The sequence below is a fragment of the Balaenoptera acutorostrata genome, chromosome 13 (assembly GCF_949987535.1).
Source record: "Balaenoptera acutorostrata chromosome 13, mBalAcu1.1, whole genome shotgun sequence".
Taxonomy (NCBI): Eukaryota; Metazoa; Chordata; class Mammalia; order Artiodactyla; family Balaenopteridae; genus Balaenoptera; species Balaenoptera acutorostrata.
The window spans coordinates 12,974,255-13,001,752 of NC_080076.1; the positions used below are offsets into that span (position 1 = coordinate 12,974,255).

The window sequence follows — 27,498 nt, forward strand, 5'->3', positions numbered from 1 at the left end:
TGGGAGTCATTCTACCACTTCCCTGGTCCTTCCCTCCCCAGGATGAAAGGGGCTGGAAGGAGGAAGCAAGAGCTGGTGGGCAGGAAGGAAGACCAGGAAATAGGGGCAGTCATTATTCTTATTCCTTTTTATTCGACATCAATCCCCATCCCCAAAGCATTTTGTCAATGGAGGGCTTGGTTCTATTTCAAAATGGTGAAAAAAGCAAGTCATGTAATTCAATAATATTTTATTTTCAACAGCATAAAAGATATTCAATATTGAACCTTCGGAGTAAGAAGAAAGTTGAACCTATTTACAACAAAGCCAGAGGAGAAAGAGGGAAGGGCTGTCACCAGATCCAAATCTTCCATGCTGTCCTGTTTCTGTAGTGAATTAACACGTGAACTGGTGACATAAATAACTTCTCAGAAACATCTTTAAAAACTGCAATCGTTGTAGGTTCCCAACTAGCTGTCTACAGTAACTAAACCCATAGGCTTTGGAAAAATACGATTCACAGCAGTGTGAGCATATCAATAGCTTTTGTCACGTTTCCTAGCAGCGTGAAGTTCCTCCCCCTTTCCCACTATCACAGTACACAGAGAGACAAGTCCCTTCAACACTCGTAAAATTCTTTTATTGTCTACTGTGAAAGGCCCTGTGCATTTAAGCCCTGGTGGTCAGACATCCACAAGCCTGTGAGTCGGTTAGAATTCCCTTCCAGTGGTCTCTCGCCAACCCAACAACCAGGTAGGGGTTCTATCAAAAGTGAACGTGAATTCTTAATAAGATCTGAACTTCCCCTTGAGGTGCTGCCCTTTGGTTACTACAGGTCCAACACTCCAAAATTTCAAAAAGTTCTGAAAACAAAGTTTTTTTCATAAGTAGGAGGCACACTGATTTGGCAGCAAAACCTGATACTTATGGGCTACCTGGAGTCTTTATTTTGTGCGGATATTCTACATTTTGTGGCAGAAATATTAAGGTGTTGATTTATAGGGTGCTGCTCCAGTCTCTATCAATGGAGATCCACAACATACAGTATGTGCAACATATTATCTTTCTAAAATCCACAAAAATCAGAATTTGAAGGAAATATTTGTCCCGCAGGGTTTAATGTAAGGAGCTGTGGACGTACAGTAGCCTGAACGTATGTCCAAGTTTCATTGGTGCCAAGAAAGTTTTGCAGAGCCCATGTACCAGTTTCTTCAGTCTTTCAGGGAAAAGAAAATGTCTGGAACATTCTGTATCCCAGTGATGGAAGGCTAAGCTTTGTTAATAAAATCCTCCAGATCGTCCTTATAGGAATTTTCTTTGTGAAAGACTGTATTCCTGCCAAAAACCCTAGATAGTTTGACAAATGATGAATACATATTTTTTCTCTAAGGTGATTCCTTTTCATTAAAAGTATTGTCTTTTAAGGGGGTGGGAGGGAAAGAAGAACAAACAAACAAAAAATTGGAAAAAAGGCCTATTAGTGTGAATACCAGCAGCTTCCTATTAACAATTTATTGTATTTAGAAAATGATTCTCAGTTGCAGAGTTTACAGAGAAGTAGGGTGGGACTTAACCTGGGAACCTGGGCTCTGTCACTTAAGGAGAACAGAACTTGCCAAAGAAAATGATGTTTCGAGTTTTGTTGTGCCTGATGATGTAAATAAAGGGGTGGTCAGCATTGAATTCATCCTTGTGTTGCAGGATTCGTGATCCTGGCACCTCTATGGAATCCCCACCTTCTTCAGTTATTTCTAAGCACACTCTGTGAATGACATTTGAGAGGGCCACTCCCTTGGTCTCTGACATTCCAGAGAAATCAGATGCATTCTCATTAAAGATGTTTTTCAGCCCTAGGTTTTCCAGACTAGCCTTGGGATCAATCATCTTTTCCACCTTAAATTTTGGAATGGAGAGTTTGACTTTAGCATTGGCCATGGTGCTGGGATTGGTCCACTGCAATAGCGTCTCTGAGTTGAGTTGTTTTTCAACCTGAAGGACAAAAAGGAGAGGAAATTGTTTTTTTTTATTTCCAATTGTAAAAGATCCTCCTTGACTAAAAGCATAAAATGTCATTGTGAGCCCTATTTGGAAGCAGTACAGATGGTTCATCAAAGATGGAATCAGCCCTGCAGTTTTGGCATGTGACTAGGTTCTCTTAAAAATGGTCCATCCACATAGAGCTACCATATGACCCAACAATCCCACTCCTAGGCATATATCCAGAGAAAACCATAATTCAACAAAGATACATGCACCCCAATGTTCATAGTAGCACTATTTACAATAGCCAGGACATGGAAGCAACCTAAATGTCCATCAATAGAAGAATGGATAAAGAAGATGTGGTACATATATACAACAGAATATTACTCAGCCATAAAAAAGAATGAAATAATGCCACTTGCAGCAACATGGATGGACCTGGAGATTGACATACTGAGTAAAGTAAGTCAGACAGAGAAAGATAAATATCATATGGTATCACTTATATGTGGAATCTAAAAAAAATGGAACAAATCAACTTATTTACAAAACAGAAATAGAGTCACAGATGTAGAAAACAAACTTATGGTTGCCACGGGGGAAAGCAGGGAATCAGGGGGAGGGATAAATTGGGAGATTGGGATTGACATATACATACTACTATATATATAATAGATAACTAATAAGAACCTACTATATAGCACAGGGAACTCTACTCAATACTCTGTAAGGACCTATATGGGAAAAGAATCTAAAAAAGTGTGGGTATATCTATATGTATAACTGATTCACTTTGTTGTACAGCAGAAATGAACAAAACATTGTAAATCAACTATACTCCAATAAAAATTAATTAAAAATAAAAATGGTCTACCCAGCTACCTAGCATTGGTCTCCTCTGCTCACTCCACAACAATGGTCCCTTTGTTCTGAAATTTATCAGGGCATTTCTTTTAACTATAGAGTAGCTCTATAGAAATGAATGCATGGATTATGATGTTGCATGGATAATAGTGAAATAAATATAAAACTATAAAAGTTTTTATGCATAGTATTTATTGAATGCTTATTTTAATTTCTCTACTAGGAAATCTAGAATATTCGTGCCCTAGACATGGTATCAAATTTCATAACTCAAATTAAAGCTAAAGTTACTCTTTTTTAAAATGAGAATTTGAACTGTCTAGGATCATCCTTTAAGATCATGGGTGATGAATGCATCTATTTCAGTTGGCTATTTTTAAAATGAGAGATATGCAATGACACATAAAATGATTTAGTCATAAAATTCTTCATTGAGCAAATCTTACATTGTTCCTTGCCCTTACAGTCTCCCCACTGGCTAGAGGAGAAATACACGTACAACAGACAATGATACTACCTTGACTATTACTACATGGGGCAATCCTGCACTGAAGTCACTCGTGTGAAACCTATAAAAATCAGGGAGATGACAAGGTCACAAGCTGGTCACAAGTTTTTTTAATGGGAGAGGGAACCATTGGATTCTCTTGCTAAGCTATGATAAGTATTTTTTCACGGATACTGTTTTATTTAAGACAAATTATTAAGACCAAAAGATTGTCATAGGTAACTAGAATTTTCGAGCCAAAAAGTATAGTCTCTTGGCCATTTACTACCTGAGAGTGAGAAGACAGAAGAAAATTCATCCATAAGTCAAAAGTCATTAAGAAGAAAAAATAAACTTTTTCCTCCATTGTATGGGCCAAATTGTGTCCGCCCCCGCTCCCCGCCAAAATTCATGTATTGAAGTCTTAACCCACAGTGCCTTGGAATATGACTTCATTTGAAAGTAGGGTCCTGGGCTTCCCTGGTGGCGCAGTGGTTGAGAATCTGCCTGCCAATGCAGGGGACACGGGTTCGAGCCCTGGTCTGGGAAGATCCCACATGCCGCGGAGCGGCTGGGCCCGTGAGCCATGATTACTGAGTCTGCGCGTCTGGAGCCTGTGCTCCGCAACAAGAGAGGCCGCGACTGTGAGAGGCCCGCGCACCGCGATGAAGAGTGGTCCCCACTTGCCACAACTAGAGAAAGCCCTCGCACAGAAACGAAGACCCAACACAGCCAAAAATAAATAAATTAATAAAAAAAAAAAAAAAAAAAGAAAGTAGGGTCCTTGTAGGTGTAATTAGTTAAGATGAGATCATTAGGCCCTAACCCAATATGACTGGTGTCCTTTTTATAAGAAAGGAAATTCCGGACACAGATACAGACACACACTCACACAGGGAGAATGCCTTGGAAGATGAAGGCAGAGATTGAAGTGATGTGTCTACAACCAAGGAAAGCCAAAGATTGCCAGCAAATCTCCAGAAGCTAGGATGGACAGATTCTCCCTCACAGCCCTCTGAAGAAACCAACCTGCAGATACCTTGATCTTGCACTTTTAGCTTCCAAAAATGTGAGACATTAAATTTCTGTCGTTTAAACCACCCAGTTTGTGATACTTTGTTATGGCAGCCCTAGTAAACTAAGACGATTTGTATCCTTGAATATACCTTCTGAGACTCAAAAGATCATCTTCTTTCGTTCTGTACTTTAATTAAAAAAAAAAAAAAAAGGTGTGAGGGTATTTTAAGGAAGTAAAGTGTGAGACAGCTGAATAATGGCTGCAAGAAAAAAATGAGACTAAGGCGTGAAGTGCAGTAAAAAAGGGAGAGGAGTGAACAGAAGAATGAAGATGGGAATTATGATTCAGTTAATAAAGTGATGGATAAAACATAGAATCAAAGTAGCAGGTAGGATGGGGACCAAGTTAGACTGTCCCCTGGAAAGTCAGGGAGTAACTGAGGTGTGACCGGAAATAAAGCAGGTGAATCCTGGGTTGGTCAAAGAACCCCTCCTTCTTCCTGGCAGAGGGTGGCCCAGGTGGAGGGGAGCCAGGAAGCCCGGAGGGCAGGACTGAGGGAGAACAACGGGTCTTGGGGCTGCAGGCGGCTGACAGAGCAGAGGGGAAGCTAGAAAGTCATTCCCAGGCAGGTGAAACCTCTACTGTCAGTTAAACCTTGTGTCTCTACCTGTATAAAAGCATAATAAAACCTTGTATACGTGTGTGCATTAAAAGAACTTTTCAAAAACCCATAGAATGTGCAACACAAAGCGCAAGCCCCAAAGTCACCTGTGGACTTGAGTTAATGTGTCAGTTGTAACACATGCACCACACTAACGCAAGATGCTACCAGTAGGGGCTCTAGCCTGGAGTTAAGAGCACAGATTCCAACTTCCTGGGCTCACCTTCCAATTCTACACACCACCCACGAGTTCGTGACCCTGGACCAGCTACCCACCCTCTGTGCCTCCGGCCCCTCGTTGGTAAACGTGAGTACGGTAATATTATAGTTTCTAACTCCTGGGACTGCGGTGAGAATTAGATGAGCCAGTGCGCATGGGGAACTTACAGCTCCTGGCACGTTATAAGTACCAAATAAATATTAGCTGTTCTAACATTGAGGAGAAAGGCCCCCAAAGAACCGTGAAACCCTTAGAGACCACTGAGCAAGTGAATCGTTAAGGTAAGGCTGCCGCAGCCCCACAAGCACCGCCCGAGCAGCTCCTTGGCTCCGCTGCGCCTGCGCGCTGGACGCCCGCCTCCCTCCTCACCTGTTCCAGGCCCGTGGACCCGTGCTCCACATCCTTGGGTAGTAGGATTATCATGCTGAGGTGCTTGTTTTGAAAGGGAAGCTCTATGAGCTTACAGTTGATACCGTCGACGTTGCCCATACAGAACGTGGCCTCCAGGTGCATCATTTGCACTGGTTTGGTGTCCGTCTAAAAAAGGAGAAGAAATTTGCTCTGCTTGTTTTTCTCACACACACCCACACACCCCTCTATACACACACATACTCATAAATTCGTTCCTGACATAGTTTCACATCATTATGGCTTAAAGAAGCAGGCAGGTAATCCACACCATCAGAGACTGTCCTGTCAAGAGTTTATGACTACCTTTGAAAAGTTATGCATGTGCTTCATAATTACAGGAACTATCCATAATATAATACTGTATTTGCATATATAAAACATTAAAAATAAGACAGGATGACTGGAAATACAGGCAAACTTTAACTTAGCCTTTATAGACGCCTGTAATTACAAGATCTTTAAACCATTCCTGGTAGAGCTCACTTGAAAGTAAATTCCAGTGCAAACCCACATATCCATTTATGTAGCTTTTCCTTATACAATGCCTAATATGGAAAAGTTAACGTATAGCAGAACAAAAACCATGCTTGTTTTGTTCTCCGTCCGCCTTCGGTTTTAGTCACCCCTCCCTCAGTCCCCTCTTCCTGCTCTGATCTGATTAGAGAGAAGAACCTTGGTTTTAGTCTCAAATGTGACATAAACATACTCTGTGACCTTCAGCAAGTCACTTAACCTCTCTGGGCCTCAGTTTCCTTGTCAGTGGAATGAGGGGATTGGAAATTTCAGAATGATGGTTCCCTCTGGAGAGGAAGCAAGGAGATGGAGGGGTGGTGGGGCTACACAGGACAGTGCAATTCTTGCTATATTTTTTCTTTAAAATATCTGAAATAAGGCAAAATATAAAGATTTTACAAAGGTGGTTGTTGGTACATTGGTGTTTGTTATACTATTCTCTATAATTTTCTGTATGCTTGAAATATTTCATGATTTTAAAAATTAAGAATGATAACAAACAAAATTATCTCTAAGTCTCTTCCAGCTCCTATCACTCAGGCCTTTCTCTCCAGGCAGCATCCCAGGACTTTTCTTCTCCTCTGTGTCCCCATTAATATCTGACCTTGTGTCTCTGCTACAGAGGTGACTCATTTTCTGAAGAAAAATTAATTCATACTAAGGAGTAAAAGACTGATAGTAATTTAGTGCAATTTATTGTCTTGGTTTATACCTCCCATGGGATATTTGCCTGTTAACCAAACCTCTTTGGGGGGAAATTTCAAACATTGTATCAGGTCTGCAGGAATAATATTACAGTAAAGCTTTTATCCGGGATCTTCAAACAGTAAACTGAACCTTACCCAACACTATCTTCAAGCAAAGCTAGACTTTACTTATTTTATTTTTTGTACATACCTCTATTTTAACACTTGTCACAATGTTAGAAAATGTATGTATGTGCCATCCCCCACCCCAACTAGCCTACAGTCAAAGCAGAAACCATTTCTTATTATCTTGGGATGTCCCAGCACATAGTAATTGCTCACTAAATATTTGGTTGATAAATAATTGAAGACTTTGACTCTATGTAAAACCAGAAACAAAATTATGATTTTAAAATAAACATACTACTTTTTAAATTAACTGGTAATTCTTCCATGTATTTCCCTCAAAGAAGTATAGATTTGTCTAAAAATCTCCATCAGGTTAGATTACTAATAGTTTCTGAATTCACAGAAGCTGTGACCACCAAAAACGGTCATCTATTTCATTTATCAGCACTGACTATGGATACAATAATCCCATTTTCTAAAACATAAATTAAGATGTATCTTCTGAAAACAGGACTAAGTAACGACCATCCCAGAAAATATTCAATACAGTGTGGGGGGGGGAGGATGTGGGTGTGCGCGCGTGCACGTGAGTGTGTGTGTCCACCTTGTCAGGATAGGTACTGTACTAAACTTTTTTTTTTTAATTTATTTTTGGCCACGTTGGGTCTTTGTTGCTGCGTGCGGGCTTTCTCTAGTTGCGGCGAGCGGGGGCTACTCTTCCTTGCGGTGCATCTCATTGCGGTGGCTTCTCTTGTTGTGGAGCACAGGCTCTAGGCGCGTGGGCTTCAGTAGTTGTGGCACGCAGGTTCAGTAGTTGTGGCACACGGGCTCTAGAGCACAGGCTCAGTAGTTGTGGTGCACGGGCTTAGTTGCTCTGTGGCATGTGGGATCTTCCTGGACCAGGGCTTGAACCCGTGTCCCCTGCATTGGCAGGTGGATTCTTAACTACTGCGCCACCAGGGAAGCCCTGTACTAAACTTTTAATAATATAACTTCATCAATTTAGTCTAACCCTTAAAAGAGACACCAAAGGATATGAGAAAAGATTTAGTAATATCACCCCAAAAGTTCAGGAGCTGACAAAAGCAATTCAAAGGAAACAAAGGAAAAGTAAGAGCGCCTGCATTCAAAAGCAGGGTATATCCCCACGCAGCCTTGAATAGTGTTTTATTTTTTTGTTTGGTGAACCGCTGAGAGATCAATGGCATTTTAAATCCTTATTAATTCTCTTCCTAGAGTCTGAGTCTCCAGGACGTGATACGACCTAGCTTTATGATTTAACAACAAGGATAAAGGAATTGCACACATTCTTCCTCCCTTTATAAAAGACACCCATTAACATTTTCTTAAATGTAAAAGCCGCAGATCTGAGGGTGGTCATAATGATGTTCTGGGCTGGCCCTGCAGCCGGTATGAGAAGCACCATGTTTCACGTTTCACTTAAACATTCTCAAGGCCCCTTTGCCGGCACTTCCCAGGGAGGAGAGCCAACCCTAACCGCTCTGGAGGGGACACTCCGTGTGAGGGTCACTGGGGCCAACACTTGGTCCCCGCTCACAGCACAGGCTATGTACAGTCACGTTCAACTTTAGCTCCAAATAAAAGGCAACACTAAGAAAGTCAAGAAGCCGTCTTTAAAACTCAGGGACCCATATGTGAAAAATACAGAGTCTAAAGAAGTAATTGTTTGGTGCCTGGTGTCTGAGACAGAGCCCTGTGTGCAGGGTCAGTCCTGGCCCTCGCAGGCAGCAATGAGAAGACCACTGTAATCTGGGAAGCCAAATGGCAGAGCAAGTAGATGGGGACCTGGCTCCCTCCCTAGGACCACGGAGGTTTTGAGTAGGTAAGGAGCACACTCGGTGATTACTGTCCTCTCCCAGTGAAAACGGCCCATGGATCCTGCACAGGAACCCATGGTGGTCCCAAAAGCCAAAAAGGTTTTGTTTGCTATTGGCTGTTTAATCAAACTGATCCTTACAGATCGGTCATTCATTCAACAAACATTTGCTGAGCACCTACTAATGTATCAAGGACTGGGCCAGGAATTATAGAAACTGAGATGGGCAAAACATTATCCCTGCCCTTAAAAGTCCATGCACTGGTAAGAGATCTAGATAAGTAAATAAATAATTAGATTTCAGTGTGGAAAACACAGCTGGGGCAGGGGATTTGGGAGGTGAGGGTGTGGCCTATGAATACAAACGCTGTGGGTACAAACAGTAAGACATGGAAACCAGTCCAGCTAATTCAGGTATAGACTGTATCTTGAAGGTCTTTTTTTCCTGGGTTCTAGCACTACGAAAGTACAATGATAATATTTAGCAAAAACAAAAGTGATTAATGCTAAGTACTCTAGGTGCTGGGAGAGACCTGAAAATTAGAATTGATGCATAAGGGCTTCCCTGGTGGCGCAGTGGTTGAGAATCTGCCTGCCAATGCAGGGGACACGGGTTCGAGCCCTGGTCTGGGAGGATCCCACATGCCACGGAGCAACTGGGCCTGTGGGCCACAATTACTGAGCCTGCGCGTCTGGAGCCTGTGCTCCGCAACAAGAGAGGCCGCGATGGTGAGAGGCCCGCGCACCGCGATGAAGAGTGGTCCCCACTTGCCGCAACTAGAGAAAGCCCTCGCACAGAAACGAAGACTCAACACAGTCATAAATAAATAAATAAATAAATAAAAGAACGTGAATTTCTTTAAAAAAAAAAAAAAAAAAAAGAATTGATGCATAAGAGTTACAGGGTAAATAAGCTTCCTTCCGAGATTGTGCTGACTGACACACAGTTCTGAGTCTGCATCCTTAACACAAGCCAGATCTCATCAAATGAGACCAAATCACACCATCATATAGATTCCTGGGGTTTCCTAGGTCCTCTAACGAAATGGGTCAGTTTTCCAGTCTCAGTTCTTTGGTTTCGTTTATGGAGGAGGCACTTTACTTATTTATATGAATTATTTTTGGCATGGGATATGGCTTCATTATTCACTCAGTAGTATCCATGAGACTTCCCTGCGATACAGGTTGCTATCGTAATTCTTCCCCATAATGAGTCCCAGCACTGCAGATGAGTAAGCTATGCTTTTTCCTTCACAGCCAATGAGTACCTCAAAGAAGCTTTTAAATTAAAATATCAGAACCATTTACTTCACTATTAACAGGTGAGAAATGAGATCACAGAGGAGCTCATTAACCTGGAACAAGATTCCCAAATGGTCAATGTTTCATGATGATCCAAAGGCCTCTAATGTTGGGATTTGGTTTGTTTCTTTTCTTTTCCTTTCCTACTAATGGTCCCAAACATCTGTAGTTGTTTTCTGGTTGGTGATTTAGCTTTACCCACTGTGTTAGAAGCTCTATAAACTCTCACTCAGATCAGACCCTGAGGACATTCTGGAAAAAGAGTGAGAGTCTCTGGCTTATGGTTCTTTTTCTACACTTAAACAGTCCCTGCCCCTCCCCGCTGTTGTCTAAGGAAAAGCACACTACCTCTTGTGCCTTTATTTTCCTCATTGGAGTGAATTCCTAGGGTCCCTCGTGTTGCTATAATTTTTCAGATCTATAGTTGGGATCCTTTGACTGCAACACGCAGCCCACATACCTTACTGATTCTGAAAGGACATTCTTTGGTTTCTGATTCAGGAAATTTCTTCATCCACTTTCCAACAAAGTAGGCAGCATTAACCACAAGGATTTTGGTCTGGTCTGTTACACTGTTGTCAGCTAAAATGTTCTCAAAGCGGCCTGCAAACAATGTTAGGAAACCACAAAATTGCACGGGGTTATGCTTCCAAACCACCTCTGATGTCCCCATGCAAATCCACTGACTGGGCGTTTAACCCTGGCTAGAGCCGCACCATGTACAGCCTGGTAGCCCAGACCATCTCATTTGAGAAGGACCCCTTTTTCTCCTTGCATCTTGCTTCAACCAGACTTTCCAAAGAGACCTGGCGAGGAGAGTGAGGGGGAGAAGGGAGGGGGAAAAAGACGGAAGAGGAGCAAGAAGAAAAGCACAAGCTACCCCTGTGGAACGCCCATGCTGTCCAAGGCCATGTGCTAGACATGCACATGCACGGTACCATGCATTGCTCCCCACTTTACAGATGAGGAAGCTGAGACTCCAGGTTAAGTCCCTCGCCCAAGATGATGCATGAGCAAGGGTGAATTCAGGATTCAAAGCCAGGTCTTTGTGACTCCAGAGCCTGTGCTCGGGAAAGAAAACGCAAGAAAGCTTACTTTCCACCGGGCCCTGTGCTTGGAACTGTCACGTGTCTTATCTCACTTCCCTCATGATGATCCTGTAGGGCAAAGGTCATTATCCCCATCTCATAGTTGAGGCCACGGAGGCTCAGAGAGGCCAAGTGGCTTTCCCGGTTCACTCAGCTGCCAAGCACGTCTGAAGCCACCAGGTCAGTGCTCCCCTCTTTACCCCACAGCTCACTGCCCCCTCCCCAAATCACACTGTTCTGTTTGCATCCTGGTCAGCTATAATTACCACCATAAGCTCCGTAACAACTGTAATGACCGTAGTGCTCAAATCCCCAACAGCCAAAACAGTTAGGTGGTGATAAACCCTTAATAAAATTAAGTCCTCGCCTTTGAATAGCATTGACTTTTTTGCTAAGGATATTTCATTTACCTAATCTCTCAGATCTTCATACCACTGCTCAGGCCCAGTTCTTGAGCCTGTGACTAGGTGTGAAGGGCCCTGCACTGGTTTCATGCTCTGCTGTCGCCATCTTAAAATTCTTAACACGGTTTTTAATATAAAGGGCCCTGTGTTTCCATTTTGCACTGGGACCCACAAACGATGTAACCTGTCCTGTCAGTGCTATATGCTGGGTCGAATATGTAAGAGCATCACTGAAGAAGTGGGGAGCTAGCAAGTGCTGGCTAACTTCAACCTCGAGCTTCTGGTTTCAAATTCAGAAGTCTTTTCACTCAACTACGTTCTCCAGTAAAAAACTCAATTTTATGAAGATTTTTAAAGAGAGTCCCCTGGAGAGAAAATGCAATGTGTTAACAATTTTAAAAGCAAAACTGGGGAGCTTCCCTGGCAGTCCAGTGGTTAAGACTCCGAGCTTCCACTGCAGGGGGCATGGGTTCGATCCCTGGTCGGGGAAATAAGATCCCGCATGCCATGTGGGCGGCCAAAAAAAAAAAAAAAAGCAAAACCATCACACAGCAATTTAAACGGGAGCTGCCTTTCACGTATACATTTTAAAATTGTGCCTAACCTGGTATTAGTTAGACCAGATTTTTCTTTACATATGAAGCCAAATAAAATTCATTTCATTAATAAATATATATCAATGTACACATTTGTGTGTGCATACATATCTATGGCTACCATATTTTTTTTTTTTTTTAACTTTTGGGTTTATTTATTTATTTATTTATGGCTGTGTTGGGTCTTCGTTTCTGTGCGAGGGCTTTCTCTAGTTGCGGCGAGCGGGGGCCACTCTTCATTGCGGTGCGTGGGCCTCTCACTGTCGCGGCCTCTCTTGTTGCGGAGCACAGGCTCCAGACGCGCAGGCTCAGTAAATTGTGGCTCACGGGCCCAGTTGCTCCACGGCATGTGGGATCTTCCCAGACCAGGGCTCGAACCCGTGTTCCCTGCATTGGCAGGCAGATTCTCAACCACTGCGCCACCAGGGAAGCCCAATGGCTACCATATATTATTTTGGCTATCATATATTATTTGTTAGCATATATGATCTAATTTAATCCTCACAACAACCAGGTAAAAGTTAAGTCAGGTCATCTATGCCCCATTTTACAGCTCAGTAAATTGAGGCTCCACGTCCAACTACCTCGGTTAACAAGCGGCAGGTCTGGATGTGAATCTAGGTCTTGAACGACTCCCAGACCATGTTCTTTCCACGGCCTCACCCTGCATTTACAGCGGGGGCTCCGGCATGCCTGAGTCAGTGCGGCAAGAGGGCCGCCCTGGCATTCTCACAGGGAGTGTATCTCTCCTGCCGCAGCAGTATGTCCCTCCCCAGACTTCGGTGACTGCAGTGGCACCTGAAAAATCCAGTTTGCTCTTTCACAGTGAGGCGCTGTGTCCCAGTAGCTGCCTCCCTATACAAATACTGTACAAATACGTCCCTTGGGAAGGGAGACGTGAACACTGATTTGCACCCAAACTCATCTTAGCTCCAATTCCTTTCTAGCAAGGAGCGCACCTCACAGAGAATTTTAATGGAGGGAGGAGTCGGGAAAGGGAGAGGCCTGAGGGAAGCGCTGAGCAAGAGGCAGGGCCAGGTGGAAGCTGCAGAAGAGACCCCGGGCTCCGGGGCTATCAGAGGGCCAAGGGTAAGGAGAGTTGTGAGACCTGGGACAAGCTTCCACCATGGTTTGTTTGGTTCTGTTTTTTCTGCATGTGTATTTGATTATCTAAGACCTTTTGTCTTTTTTTTCCTTGACAAAGTTGTAGAATTTTTGAGCCAAAAGTGGCCTCAGGGATCATCAAGCTATAGTCCAAGCCCTTCATTTCCAGATTGAAAAACCAGCCTCGGAACTGGCCCAGAGCCGTACTTTGTTAGAGGCACAGCCAAGCCTCCAGAAGGGCATGTGGCAGCCCCTTTTAGCAGACTAAACCTGAAGTACTCAGAATTTCTGCCAACTGATGATATGATGCAGGAAATGCCCAGAAATCCAAGTGGTTGAAATGGCTTGATGGGCAAGAATTTAGCTTGTATACCGAAAACATTCAAGGAATCCTCCAGATGTTCAATCTTATACTTAGCAGATTCATGAGACGATATGGTCTGTTTACTTAGTGATTTATAGCAGAATAAGTAAAGGATACTTGCCATCTGTGAGTTCCTTAACTGAGTTGTTGATCTGACCTTTTGTTTCTTCCAATTTATCTTTGAAATCAACAGTTTCCATTTCATTTGCATAGGGTCTCTTGGTAGACCTGATGAACTCCTGAAAAACATCCAGTTCATAAAATCACAAAGCCCTTAAAGTCTGTAGTTAAACCATTATGTTGGTACACAATTCTAGCACAGGACTTTTAAATCTCTATTACTATGGATACTCCTTCAAAATCTGTAACACTATATAAATTGAAACATTATGTAAAAATCGATGAATTTTCTTTGTATTGTTTCATTTGTTCAATTCTAAGACAATATCAATTATTAAATGCCTCCATCAATTTAGCATCAGTTTTGGGGGAGAAAAGAAACATTATGCTACATGCACACAACAATTATAATATGAATTTCAATTTCAGAAACATTAAAATGTACATACAGATAAAATGTAAATTTATATATGTATGTCTTAGAATGGAAGAAATGTACAGAAAAGAGAACTCTATGAGAAGAAAAATCTTATCCACACTGAAATAAATAAATATTCTAAAGATGCTTGTTACTCAAAGTGTGGTCCAAGGACCAAGACCTGCAGCATCACCTGGGACCTTGTTAAAATGCAGAATCTCAAGCCCCACCCCAGAATCAGAATCTGAATTTTTAACAAGATCCCCAGGTGATTCATCTGCATGTTAAAGTTTGAAACACAGTGCTGTAAGGAACAGAGCAGTTCTTCTAATTATAGTGCTTGTTAAAAATGCAAAACCTGGGACTTCCCTGGTGGCACAGTGGTTAAGAATCTGCCTGCCAATGCGGGGGACACGGGTTCGAGCCCTGGTCCAGGAAGATCCCACATGCCTCGGAGCAAATAAGCCTGTGTGCCACAACTACTGAGCTTGTGCTCAAGAGCCCGCGAGCCACAACTACTGAGCCTACATGCCACAACTACTGAAGCCCGCGCGCCTAGAGCCTGTGCTCCACAACAAGAGAAGTCACCGCAATGAGAAGCCCATGCACCGCAACAAAGAGCAACCCCCGCTCGCCGCAACTAGAGAAGCCCGCGCGCAGCAACGAAGACCCAATGCAGCCAAAAGAAATAAATTAAATAAATAATTTTTTAAAAAAAAGAAAAGGCATTAAAAAAAAAAAGGAAAACCCTAAATCCAGTCCCTGGTGATCTTGATTCTAGTGAACCAAGGCCAGGAATTTGCACTTCTAACACCCAGGTAGTTCTGATACAGGTGGCCCTCCTCAGACCACACTTGTTTGTACTGTTACTAGTAAAATTATAGATGACATACAACCAACAGGAACAATGGAAACAGCCTTTTAAAAAATTCCTTGCAACTCCCGGTTTGAAATAATTCAAAATGTTGAGTGGAAAGTCAACCAAACTAAACACAGCTTGATTAAATGTCATGTCACTTCACTTCCTAAGCACAGGACTCCTTGGGTTTTTTTCAGAACAACTACAGGTTTGCCCAGTTTGATTCTGTTCATTGCAACCCAACCTTGGGACTGAGTGTTACCATTTACTGACAGAGCTAAGAACATTCCAGACACTCAGCAACATGAAGGGCCTCCACCATCTTCACTGCCAGCAACAAAATGCATTAAGCATCACTAAGGACCACCTAGGGAGTTTTTAAATTCTTTCCATGCCCAGGCCTCAACCCACATCTCAGTATTTCTTTAATTCCCCAGGTGATTGCTGGAAGAAGAATGGCTGTGTATATGTGTCTTTAAGCAGTAAGAATAAACTCACAACATCTAATGACTTATGTCCTCAAAAGATCCCCACCAGAAAAACAAATACCTATTGCTGAAAGCAGTAAAACTATGGCAAAATATTTAACTGGTAGTCTATCTTTTAGATTTGGAAAGCTTGAAATTCTGACCATCCAAACACAAATTGAATCAACTCGATATTACTACAGTAGAGAATGAACACTATGCAGCCGAGGATGTTGGCTATGTGTTTCAAATACATATCTTTTAAAGTATTATGATATACTCTGGATCAAATTTAAGAATATATATGTGTTCTTTATATGATTCCTTCAAGAAATAGCTGAAATTACCACCTCTACCTTGTATAGATAGCCACCTGAACAGCCTCATAAAACAAACAAAACCAGTTTATGACCGAAGAAAACTTCTAATTCATACAGTTACGATTTTTCTCACTGATTTCGAGAAATATCAGGAGAACATCGTGTGCATGAACAAATAAGGTAAAGAACTTAAAATGCTGTCCCAGGCTATATGCCCTGCTGTTCAAGAACAAAGATGTCTAAATCATGAGCTGTCTTGCATCTATAGAGACACATTTATTAGACGGTAATAATCCCATTCTCCATTTCTTTCAGTGAGGAAGCTAAGAGGAAGGGTGGGATCCGTGAATGTTTTAGAGGCAAAAGGAAACTCACAGCTTCTCTATACTTTAAGTTAAAATATGTGACTGCAATTGATCCCCTCTAGATTCAACCTCTCCATTAGGACTAATTCATTTTAAATAAATCGTAAATGAGCATCCTGGGAATGATTTTCACTGACAAAAAGTTGTTGGTCTAACCATGAGAACGTGTCACCCCTGATAAACAGCTGACTCTTGCTAATTGCTCTGAACCACTTACCGTGGAAGGATTCAGAGATTTGTCTACGTAGAGCCGTTTGATTAGTTTCAGGGAATAAAAGGAACGAAGTTTGTTGACATCCGACGTTACTGTTTGAAATCCAAAGGGCCCATCTTTGACATTTTCCAAATGCAGGACCTGTGAAGAGAAAAAAGTCCGTTCTCCGTGAAGCACTGCCTCTCCCCACGGCGGTGGACACATGGTCATGGTCAACCTCCTCGGGCTTGGTCTTGAGTATCTCCTGGCTCTGTTGTTCCCAGAAGCAAGGCTTCTCAACCTTAGCACTGCTGACAGTTCAGACTGGGTAATTCTATGTTTGGGGACCGGCGGGGGGCGGGCGCTGTCCTGGGCATCACTGACCTCCGAGGTGTCAGTAGCACTCCTTCTTCCATTTGTGACAACACAAATGTATCCAGACATTGTCCAATGTCCGGGAGAGGGGTGAGGGAGGGGAGGGGCAAATTGTTCCCAGTTGAGAAACACTCCCATAAAGATACACTCCTCTTGATTTAACTGTAAGGAAATTTCGCCCTTTCTTCAAAGTGATGCCTCCATGTTCTTTTCCAAACTTGGAAAAGAAGGAAGCTGGGTTATAATTTCTATCCAATTTAGAGATAAGAAGAGAGAAATTAATACCGAGAGACAATCATTAGGCAGGTATCAGATTCCAGGATAGAGGTGTCCCTAGCCAGAGCCTATCCAGTCCCTTTAGTTGCTCTAACAAGCGCCAAATGGGCTGATATGTCATTTATGGTAGGCAGCTGCCATGCCATCGATGGGCTACAGTTAGGTAGCCTTTGCATCCCATCCTGTACCTACTAGAAATGTCATCTTGCCCAGCTCTTCAGAACTGTACTTTCCCCTCTGTAAAATGAACTGAGAACACCTACTCTTCTGAGAAGCTATGAGGATTACAGATATTATATGTTAAGACACCTAAAATATCGTATGGATTCAAAATGTTAATAAGTATTCTTATAGTAATACTCTAAGCCACTTAAAACTAGGATGCTATCTTCTGTAAGACTTAAATCCTTTTATTTTTTTCCTAACTTTTCTTTTGTTTCAACCAATAGCTCAGCATCTCCTCTGCTCCATGGTGCCCAAAACATGATGTCAGGATAAGGTGATTTTCTCCTCACTCCTAACTCATAAGAACCATGCCCTGATGCCACACCTCAGGTGATCACTAAATGGGCACATTGCACCACCGAGTCACACAACCTCCGTAGTGCAGGGTCAAATTGGTTGGTCCGAGGCTGTACATAACCCTCATGCCTAATGACAGGCAAAAAGACCAGAAAATTAAAGAACCCACGTAACCACTGTGGGGAAACAATTGCATGTACTGAAAAGACCTTTATTGTTATTACTGAGGAACAGACCCACTACCAGGAAGTCCTCTTTTCTATCTCTTCTCTAGTGGGAGATGAGAAATGAGGAGTGAGAGATGGGGTAGGGATTGTGGGGTGGAGTTGAAAGAGGAGGACAGATGAAAAGGTGCAGCTCCTCTTCCCACAAAGGAAGCTTCCTTCTCAAGTCCCACTCAGTTTCAAGCGTAAGTTTGCCATCCTGACACAAATAACATTTTGTGGGTCATATTTTCTGGGGGTTTATAGATAAAAGATGTTCCCTTTTTAAATGCTTATGAGCTCATGAAAAGAGAGATTCTGTTGAACTGGAATGATCAATGGAAGAATAATAATGGAACGGAATTAGAAGGGTTTTCACTTATTATCTAAAGGTAAATGGCGAGGATTGGCGGGTAGGGGGTAAGAGGCTGAGCTGCTCGAAATGGGAAGGAGGTCAAAAGGTACAAACTTCCAGTTATAAAATAAGTCATGGGGATATAATGTACAGCATAGTGACTATAATTAATAATCCCGTATATTTGCAAGTTGCTAGGAGAGTAGATCTTAAAAGTTCTCATCATAAAAAAAAAATTTTTTTGTAACTGTGTATGGTGACAGACATTAACCAGACTTACTGTGGTGATCATTTTGCAAAATATACAAATATTGATCATTATACTGTACACCTGAAACTAATATAATGGTACATGTCAATCATACCTCAATTTTTTTTTAATAATAAAAGTAAATAAGGACTTAAAATGTAACAGTATAGAAAATCATCTCATTTGAAGGTCTAAGAACTTTACAAAGATAGTCAACCATAGCCAAAAAGGGATTCTTAAAAATTTTTTATTTATATGTGTACACATATATATACATACTCCTATATACGTGTGCGTGCGTGCGTGTGTGTGTGTGTGTGTGTAAAACATCATCTTAGCCCATTCTTCTCAAATGGGATATTCAAATCCCAGGGAGTATTCTAAAACATAAGTACGCACAATCCATCTTCTTATTTATCCATGTTACTTAAAGGTAGATAATTTCAAACATTATTTCTGTATTGAAATAAACATGGATATATTCTATCTATCCAATAAGGATATAGAATAGGGTAGAATATATTATAGAGTAGAATATAGTTCAGGCTGCATTTTAATATAAAGGATGATGCTGTAAATAAATTTCATGCATAAGACGGGGGTGTAGATTTACACTCTTTCTGGTCAGGATATTTGCAGTGGAACATTTAACAAACATCATCTTGATTGATGCTTACAACGTAACGGGTAGAAAGATGTCAGGTGACTTGCCAAAGGCCACTTGTTAGTGGAAAACTTGTGATTGCCTAGCAGATCCCCTCGTTCTCCACAACAACATAGTACCTGTTCTAAACATGGGTTGCAGGACAGATAAATGAGCTTTCACATTTAAAAATAGATTAAGAGAGTGCTGGAAATGGCAAAACTCTTATTCCTGAGCCTCATTCCTTTTTCCCCAGGCACCACCTGTGTGTTCTTATAACTTTGCTTCCACTCAAAGCAGAAACAAGGCATGGGGCTTACCTGTCCAATTTCGTTTGCTGTGTCACCTTTGGCACCCACTTGAACAAGTGACAGAGAGGTGGAGAGACAGATTGGAGAGAAGAGGACATTGCCCGCTGGCTCCTTTTCACACAGTTGTTTGAACAGGTCAACTGCAAAAGCCGAATTTGCCAGTCGCAGGGCATCCATTGTGGGCCTAGAACAAAGGACAAGAGTGAGGTTATTTCTAAATCATCCTTGAAGTGTTCTCAACTGCATTTTGCCAACGCAATAAGAATTCTCGTCAAACAAAGTCATGGTCTTGGGTAGAAGAGAGGAAGGAAGGAACTTTCAGTAAATGCACATTTAAAAGCCAGTGGTAAAGAAACTCCTGCACAAATGTCCTAAGATCTGAACACCCAACATGTGAGGTCCTCTGTGTGTACAGCTCTGCCTGGAATCTCCAAATTCGAGCCCACTTGGCTACGATGGCCTCTGCACGTGGTCAGAACAATGGACAGCACTGATCAAAATCAGTTGGTTTTATTTATCCATATTGTTTCAATTAGGATTTAGGTTAAAGCATACAAAATTGAATTTTTTGTAGATCAAAAATAGTCAAATCACAGCAGTTTTGTGTGATTCAAGTTAATATTTAGTAAGTGTTATGGGCTGCATTGTGTTCCCCCCACCCGCAACCAAAAGGTAGGTTGAAGTCCCACCTCTGGGTAACTGTGAATGTGACCTTATTTGGAAATAGGATCTTTGCAGATTGAATCAAGTAGAGGTCATCAGGGTGGCCCTAACCCAATATGACTGGTGTCTGTTTAAGAACAGGGGAAAAGACACAAAGACAGACGTGCAGAGGGAAGATGATGTGAAGACACAAGGGAGAACACCATATGGCGACAGAGGTAGAGATTATTGGAGCAATGCTTCTACAAGCCAAGCACACCAAAGTTCACTGGCAACACCAGAAGCAAGAGAAAGGCACGGAACAGATTCTCCCCTAGAGCGTGCCGAGAGAGCAAGGCCCTGACAGCACCTTAATTTCAGAATTCTGGCCTCCAGAACTGTGGGAGTATAAATCTCCACTGTTTTAAGCCACCCAATTTGTGGTACTTTGTTACAGCAGCCCTACAAGATTAATAAAGTAAGTAATGCCTTAGTAGGGCACCCGGCACATAGCAATATTTAATAAATAATAGCTATTATTGTTTTTGTTGTTAGTACATTATCTACTATGTGGAAGACACTACGAAAAGTATTATAAGGATCACCTGAGTACCCCCTCCCTTTCTCTGAGTTTTCCACCTCTTTGGGCAGATATGTATACAAATAAGCAGAATGCCATGCCATGTGAACAGTGGAACAAGTAACATGGGAGCTAAAGAAAAGAGAGGGCAGCTTCATCTAAAAATACGGAGCCGGGTAAAGTGGAAATAGCAGCAGTGAGCCTCTGGTCTTGTCTGAGAACTCTCGTTCTCATTACCCCTAGAAGTCGTGACACTGAAGGTCGTCAGGCAGGATGTGCTCCCGGGTGCCAGACAAAGCATCACCACTCAAGACAGAGGGCTTCCCTCAATTGGGACTCAAGGAGGTGTTAAAGTCGAATGCATGAATAGGATCTCAATTTTGCACCTTATACCTGAACAGAAATTCAAAATGCAAAGACGTGAGAATAAGATCAAGGAATGGGCCCTTGATCTTCAAATAGTTCTTTGGAATTCTCCCTTTTATGGGACATGTGGCTTGTGTGTAGGATGGAATCAAAAAGATTATAATATATCTTGGAATCTGTAAATACAAGCTCATTAGCAAAAAAAAAAAAAAAAAAAGTTTTGTTGACCCGTTCATGCTCACTGGTCATCTCCAATGGCTGCTTCCTCCTTTGTCCAAAAAGTACAGCTAAGTGAACTCAGTGTTCTCACTACGCACCTACAGTAAGGTAACCTGAAGTCAGGGCAGGCATCTTACATTTCTTTAAGGCCTACTACCTTATGCTCTCTCATCTGGGGAGAGCTGGGGGCCATGAGATGAGAGTGAACTCTCAGGGGAAGCAGACCGGCATGAGGAAGGCAGAGGGCAATGAGACATAAACAGAAGCATGTGTCCACCACAGGGAAATTAAAAGAAACTTCCTAAAAGTCTGTTTGGGAATCCCAAACAGACTTCCAGGACAAGAAAACTGGCTTTCTCCAGCAGCAAGTTTAACACTGATAATGCTGAGTTCATCTATGACTAAAATTCAACAGGAGCTATTTCTCTACCAAATAGAAAAGCCTAAATGAGGTATTTCTTCACCAAATAGAGAAACCTAAACCCAAACCCCTGCGAACTTCTCAAAGCTTCAACAACTCAAGGCCTAACCACACCAATGATAGTATGAAAACATACCAACTATGTTTTAACAAGCCCAAGTAGTTCTTCCCAGCCCATATTTCCAACCACCCAGGAGGAGAAATTAGAATAATTTTGCATCATTTATAACAAACTTTGAAGTTTGATGTCTTTTGTGTTTTTAAGGCCTTGGAGTAATCTGCTGAGGGAGTTTGACGGCAGACACCTAAAAGTGGATCCCAGAAGTGGATCAAAGTGTAAGGAAATGCCATTTTGTTCCACTGAAGTATTATTCCTTCATTCATTATAGCATTTTGCAATGCGTTTCATCTAAATGGCTCTATGTGAATACAAGATCATGGTGGCTTTAAGTACAGTTACATATATATTACATATTATATATTATATGTAATATATATATATATACACATACATATTATATATTACACAATATAATTAACACTTAGTTGCAATTCAAGGCTTAGATTCAGTCCCTGTTGGAGAATGTAAGTCAGGGCACACCTAACATCTGAGGTGTCTATAGGGGTAAATGATCACCAACTATGTAATCAATCAAATATTGCCTGGTAAATCTAATCAGTTGCTTGGTGATTAGTGGCAAGTGACCTAAAAACACTGTAAAGCTGATTTGGTCTGAGATAGTTCAAGGGATGATTTTGGCCACAGCCAACTACCACCTCACTGTGGTGCAAGATGAAGCATTTAAACAAATCTCAGCAACTTTAGCAATACACACCCAGGAAAATGGGTCAGGTTCCTATGCAGACCATTTTGCATGAGCAAATGCTATAAAAATTGTGGGTACAAGAGTAAAGATTAGCAATTCCTGCGTAGTAAATTTACATATCTAATGACCTGTTCAGGGTGCTAAAATCGCTGCAGATTCTTTTCATTGTATTATTCCATTGTTACAGAGATAACTTCTCTCATTTTCATGAAAATCTTCTAATGATTAGAACAAGTAAGGAGAATTTCATTTACAGCATCAACATAGAAAACACCACATCTTTTATTGACTTAAATGTTTAAAAGCCACTTTTAATCAGGGAAACGTGAAATGAAAGTTTAAGTAGTAATAAACAAACAACAAAGAAATGCAACAAACAAACAACAAAAAGTTGTAAGAGTTTAATTGTAAAGTTGCCTGTTTTGTTTTTATTGTTTGCAATACATCCTAAAGCCATAAACCTTTAAAGGGGGACAAGACCTTGGATGGATTTAGTCTGGCCCCATCTCTTCAGTTTACAGGTGTGGAAAGGGAGGCACACAGAGACGAAGTGATTCTCCCAGGCCACCCGCGCGGGGAGTGAGAGTGGTCAAACCAGACCTGGCACTCACTCTTCTACGTTCCAGCCTGGTAGCTCCTGACCACACGTATCACCTTCCTTCTTGGTAATTGCGTCTTTGCTGGCATTTGTTCTCTCAGGAGTCTTTAGAGTTCCAAAAATCCTACGTGTCCTGGATTGCCCCTTTAGAGATACCAAGATACCTTACATGTTTTCTTCTTTTTTTTTTCTTACGTGTTTTCTTTTTTTTAAATCAACACAAAACTTTTTTTTTCCTGATTTTCCAACTGGCAGAAACTCATGTTCTCTTTCCACTCTCTGTGTTGCAAACTATCAATCTTATATTGCTTTCATTTAATAAGTATTAACTGAGTACCTAATAATGCGTGTCAGGCACCTGATCTAGACATGAACAAATCAAAGGCGAACACAGCATGGTTCCTGCCTCCGAAGAGCTGTCACCTAGTGGCATGGTATGTGCTGTAGGTGTGATGGGTGTTCTGATGGGGGCACAAGTTATCATGCAGCCCTTAGGGGAGACGGCGCACTCATAGCAGAAATCTCAGTGAGCTCTCCTCAGAGACAGTGACATCAAATAAGTCGCACTACAGGTGCGTCCTAAAGAATAAGGAAGAGTTAGCCATGCAAAAATGTGTGCCAGAGAACTGCTAGTTCAGAGACAGCAAGCAGTCCCCAGATGAATGCAGACATGTGCACTGGGGTGTGAGGAGGCGTGGGGAGGTCAATTCTCTCGACTCACAGGTGCTCACTGGCCCCTGCATCAAGATTTTCTAATGTTTTCTAATGCATCTAAGCCAATATTCCCCAAACTTTTCATCTGTAGACCATTTGGTGGAAACAATCCTTAGGCAATACCTTTGCCTATTACAACAACTACAATGGAATGTCTAAAAACACAGTCTATGCTGCTCACTTTCTAACCTCACAAGGAAAAAAGTCAGAGGCAGATCAAGAAAATAGGAGATCCTGCAGCTTCTGCCATGTGAAAGAATAGCATGAGGATTAATGAGGTGATGAAATGAGTAAATGTACATGAAAAGTGCTTTGTCAGCGGGAAAGGACAATGTGGCTCTTAGTAATAAGGTCAACTGCTTAATTTCCAATGGCAGGGGAGCCTCTGCTTTGCTCAGATATTCTGAGCTATCGTATCTGCTCCCATCTGGTTGGAAGCCTGATCTTGACCGCTGAGCCATCCCACCACTGCCTAAAACAGTAAAACAGGGCCAGACTCACCATGCCAGGATGACCAAGATTGCTGAGACTTCATACCTTCAAAGTGAACCCACAACCCAGAGGGACTGAAGTGGCAGAATTCAGGTGCTAAGAAGCAAAGGTATAAACCCGCTGACTCACACGTAGAGAATCCTTTCTTCAGACAAGCTTCCATCTCTCCACCCATCCAGGAACCCACCAAACACCAGCATATATTGGTGGGGACTGAGGTTTTGACGCACCCAATTCTATTCAAAACCTCTTCAGTAATGTAGGGGTGACAAAGCTGTTAAGAAAACTCATGGTGACCTGGGAAAGTCCAGGAGCCGTGAGTTTGAAGACTTGGATTCCACTTCATCCCGCCCCATATAAGCCAGGAGACTTTGGACGCCCCTTCTCCTCCGTGAGCCTCCCCTCCTCCTCCACAAAATGGGGGGTGGGGGAGATGTGAGCCGAAGGACGTATAAGACCCCTCAGCTCTGTGAATCTGAACCTCATCTGATTACGAGCCTACAGAACAGCCTGGCCTGTTAAATTGCTCTTTAGGGTGACACGCTTAAAGAAAGCCATCAAAACAGTAGCTTCTATGAGGAAGAAACTATGAGCCAACCTATTCGAAAAGTCATCCAAGAACACACATTTGAAATATGTAATTTGCTTCAACTATCTCGAAGCCCAGGAAGAGGGAGGGAGGATACTTCCTGCCTGGAAGAACGCAGTTGCAAGTAAATGGATACCCACTGGATGCTTTAAAATGCCAAAAAGAACAGCAGTTCTTAAGTCTGAATCTCAGCCCACAGTGCCAGCCCAAGAAGGTGAGCCCGACACTCCTGCGCGTCTCCCCTTTCTTCAGGTTTGGGGCACCGCACCCTTTCCGAAACCAGCTCCGCAAAACTCACTCTGAGTTCCAAGGTAGGGCTGGAAACGTCCTCGGAAATACTCTCTCCTCCGCGAATCACTGTGGGGCCCTTCCAACACCAAAACCTCCCGGCCATGCTGTTTCTTCATGCTCTTACCTTGTGCTTTTAAGTGATTTTGCTCCCTACACGGCATGCCTGGTTCCCAAAGGGCTGGGCGCTGGAAATGCTGCCCATGTAGGGGGCGACAGACGTACTGAAGCTGACAGCCTACTCTTGAAAATAAGCCATTCTGCCCACTGTGTTCACCATCTCAAAGAACTATTTTCTTTTAAGACTTGCCAAAAAGAGGGAAATCACCACCTTGCTACCTGCACTTTGCTTACCTGAAGTTACAGCGATCGCACGGCCAGGGAAAAGGAAAACCAGAAGTGGTAGGACCTCGATGTGGGGCAGAGGCAGGCTGCTTGCTCACCTGAACGCCGACCGGGGCCACGCCCACTGTGACCACGCCCTCCCTCCCCTCCCTCCGTCCCTCCCACTTCTGCCCTGGCCCTTACTCATGCCTCTTGGCAGCTTGTCCGTGATTGGAAAAAATGATTCACGCTGAAGTTGCTGTTGTCTGCACAGCTTCTAAAGGCCTGCAACATGCTCAGGCAGGACAGGGCTGTCGGCGGATCGTGCCTTAGGCTGAATACACGCATACATACAGAAGGGCAACCCTAGTAGCCCACGTGGGACCGGAAGGTGAAATATTATATAAAATAGAAGGAATATGTGATGGTCGTAATAATTCATACTTTTCAAGTATGGTGTTGCCAAAGAAAGCACCCTCACCTCCATGGCTCATTCTGCTAGATGCCGAAGAGGTAGCTAGATACCTATTAAACAGAAAGGTGATCACAAAAGAAAGTAAAGAATATATAAATTAAATACATTATACTTAGCAGAATATGTAATACCAAATTGATGGGACAAATTGTTGATGGGGTTCCCAATAAAATATTGTGATTAGGATTACCCAGCTTTAGGGACTTCCCTGGCGGTCCAGTGGTTAAGACTTTGCCTTCCAATGCAGGGGGTGCAGGTTCTATCCCTGGTCGGGGAGCTAAGATCCCACATGCCTCTCGGCCAAAAAACCGAAACATAAAACAGAAACAATATTCAATAAAGACTAAACAAGTTTGTTGTTAATAAATTAAAGACTTTAAAAATGGTCCACATCAAAAAAAAAAAAAAAAAAGCCTTTGAAAAATAAAGGATTATTTTGCCCTGGAATCTCTTTGCAAAGTCTGCTGTTTGCATATTCCAGAGTTTTCCTGCCTTCTTGCAGCTCCTTCTTTCGGTGGGAACTCCTCCCTTCCTACCGAATCTGTTCTCCGGAAAAGGACCTGAAACTGAGCCAATTACTTATCTGCTGTGCTCATTTAATATTCCCTGTTGTTCATTTCCCACATTGTCTCATAATAATCTATTTTATTGTACGATCTCCTCTATCTCACTACGAGAATCTTGAAGGTAAGGACCAAGCCTCATTCATTTTTGTAATGCCAACACTTGGTATGGTCTTGATAGACAATGTGCAGTCAATTAATGCTTGTTGACTAAATGAAAGAGAGCCACTCATTTTGCTAAACTAAGAGTGACTAATAGCTTCCCTTCTCTCCATGCCCTGGGTGTTTTATTATGAACCAGGATCAAAGTCATAAACTAAATGAGTTGAACTCCTAAAGTAGAATTTTAGGCATCAGGGGAGCAAGTAGAGGTAAGAAGGTCATAACAGGGTGATGTGGGCAGGATACCACTCGAAAATGACACTATCCAGCTGTGGTGTGGAAACGTAGGTTTAAATGGGCCGAATCATAAATTTAGAAACTGACTCTACAACTCACTGCTTGAGAAATCCTAGGCAAAGTGATTAACCTCGGTAGCCTCAGTTTCCTCATCTGTAAAATGAGACACATATATACACGAAGAGACGATGCACATAAAGTGTCTGGCCCATAGCATGTAGTTATTATCAGCATTTCGCCTATTCTCCAGGCAGGTGCAGGCTCAGGGAATAATCATAATGGCCAAAAGGCTGGTGCAGGATATTCACATTTAATTCACTGCCATATCTTATTGAACACCTGGTACCTGCTTGCTACTGTGTCCCAAAGATTTAAAGAGACTTGCACTTAAATCAGAAATCTTTGTCCACTCTCTCTTTTGATGTCTAAATTCCCTTTTCAACTCTCCTGTTCAGGGCTTGTCTAACCCGGGCAGAAACACGTCCAGAGACAGGAATTCAGCAATACCCAAGGAAGCCTGAACGTAACTCTGACTCTTGGAAATAAATGTTTCTTTAAAAATATTTACTGGGAAATGACATAACTGTTTGTAGGAAGAAGCATTTGCTTTATAATTCCAAAACGAATCCATAATTGTCTTCTCTCTCTTTTATGTGCCACAAAAAAAAAAACCGAAAC

At 42.2% G+C, this 27,498-nt stretch overlaps 1 protein-coding gene across 3 annotated transcripts; it reads right to left on the reverse strand.

Moving 5' to 3' along the window:
* Positions 1-214: 214 nt before the first annotated feature.
* Positions 215-25,534, reverse strand: SERPINB5 (serpin family B member 5). 3 transcript variants are annotated; one of them, XM_007192013.2, is made up of 7 exons: positions 25,414-25,534; positions 19,333-19,507; positions 16,413-16,550; positions 13,768-13,885; positions 10,551-10,693; positions 5,582-5,749; positions 215-1,968 (listed from the first exon to the last, which is right to left on the reverse strand). In XM_007192013.2, exons 2-7 carry the CDS (start codon positions 19,498-19,500, stop codon positions 1,576-1,578), a joined length of 1,128 nt encoding a protein of 375 aa, XP_007192075.1. In that variant the 5' UTR covers positions 19,501-19,507; positions 25,414-25,534; the 3' UTR covers positions 215-1,575. The 3 variants fall into 3 exon arrangements, with proteins under 3 accessions (XP_007192075.1, XP_057383249.1, XP_057383250.1); XM_057527266.1 differs by lacking the exon at positions 25,414-25,534 and adding an exon at positions 25,187-25,337; XM_057527267.1 differs by lacking the exon at positions 25,414-25,534 and adding an exon at positions 25,070-25,172.
* Between the last annotated feature and the right edge of the window lie 1,964 nt (positions 25,535-27,498).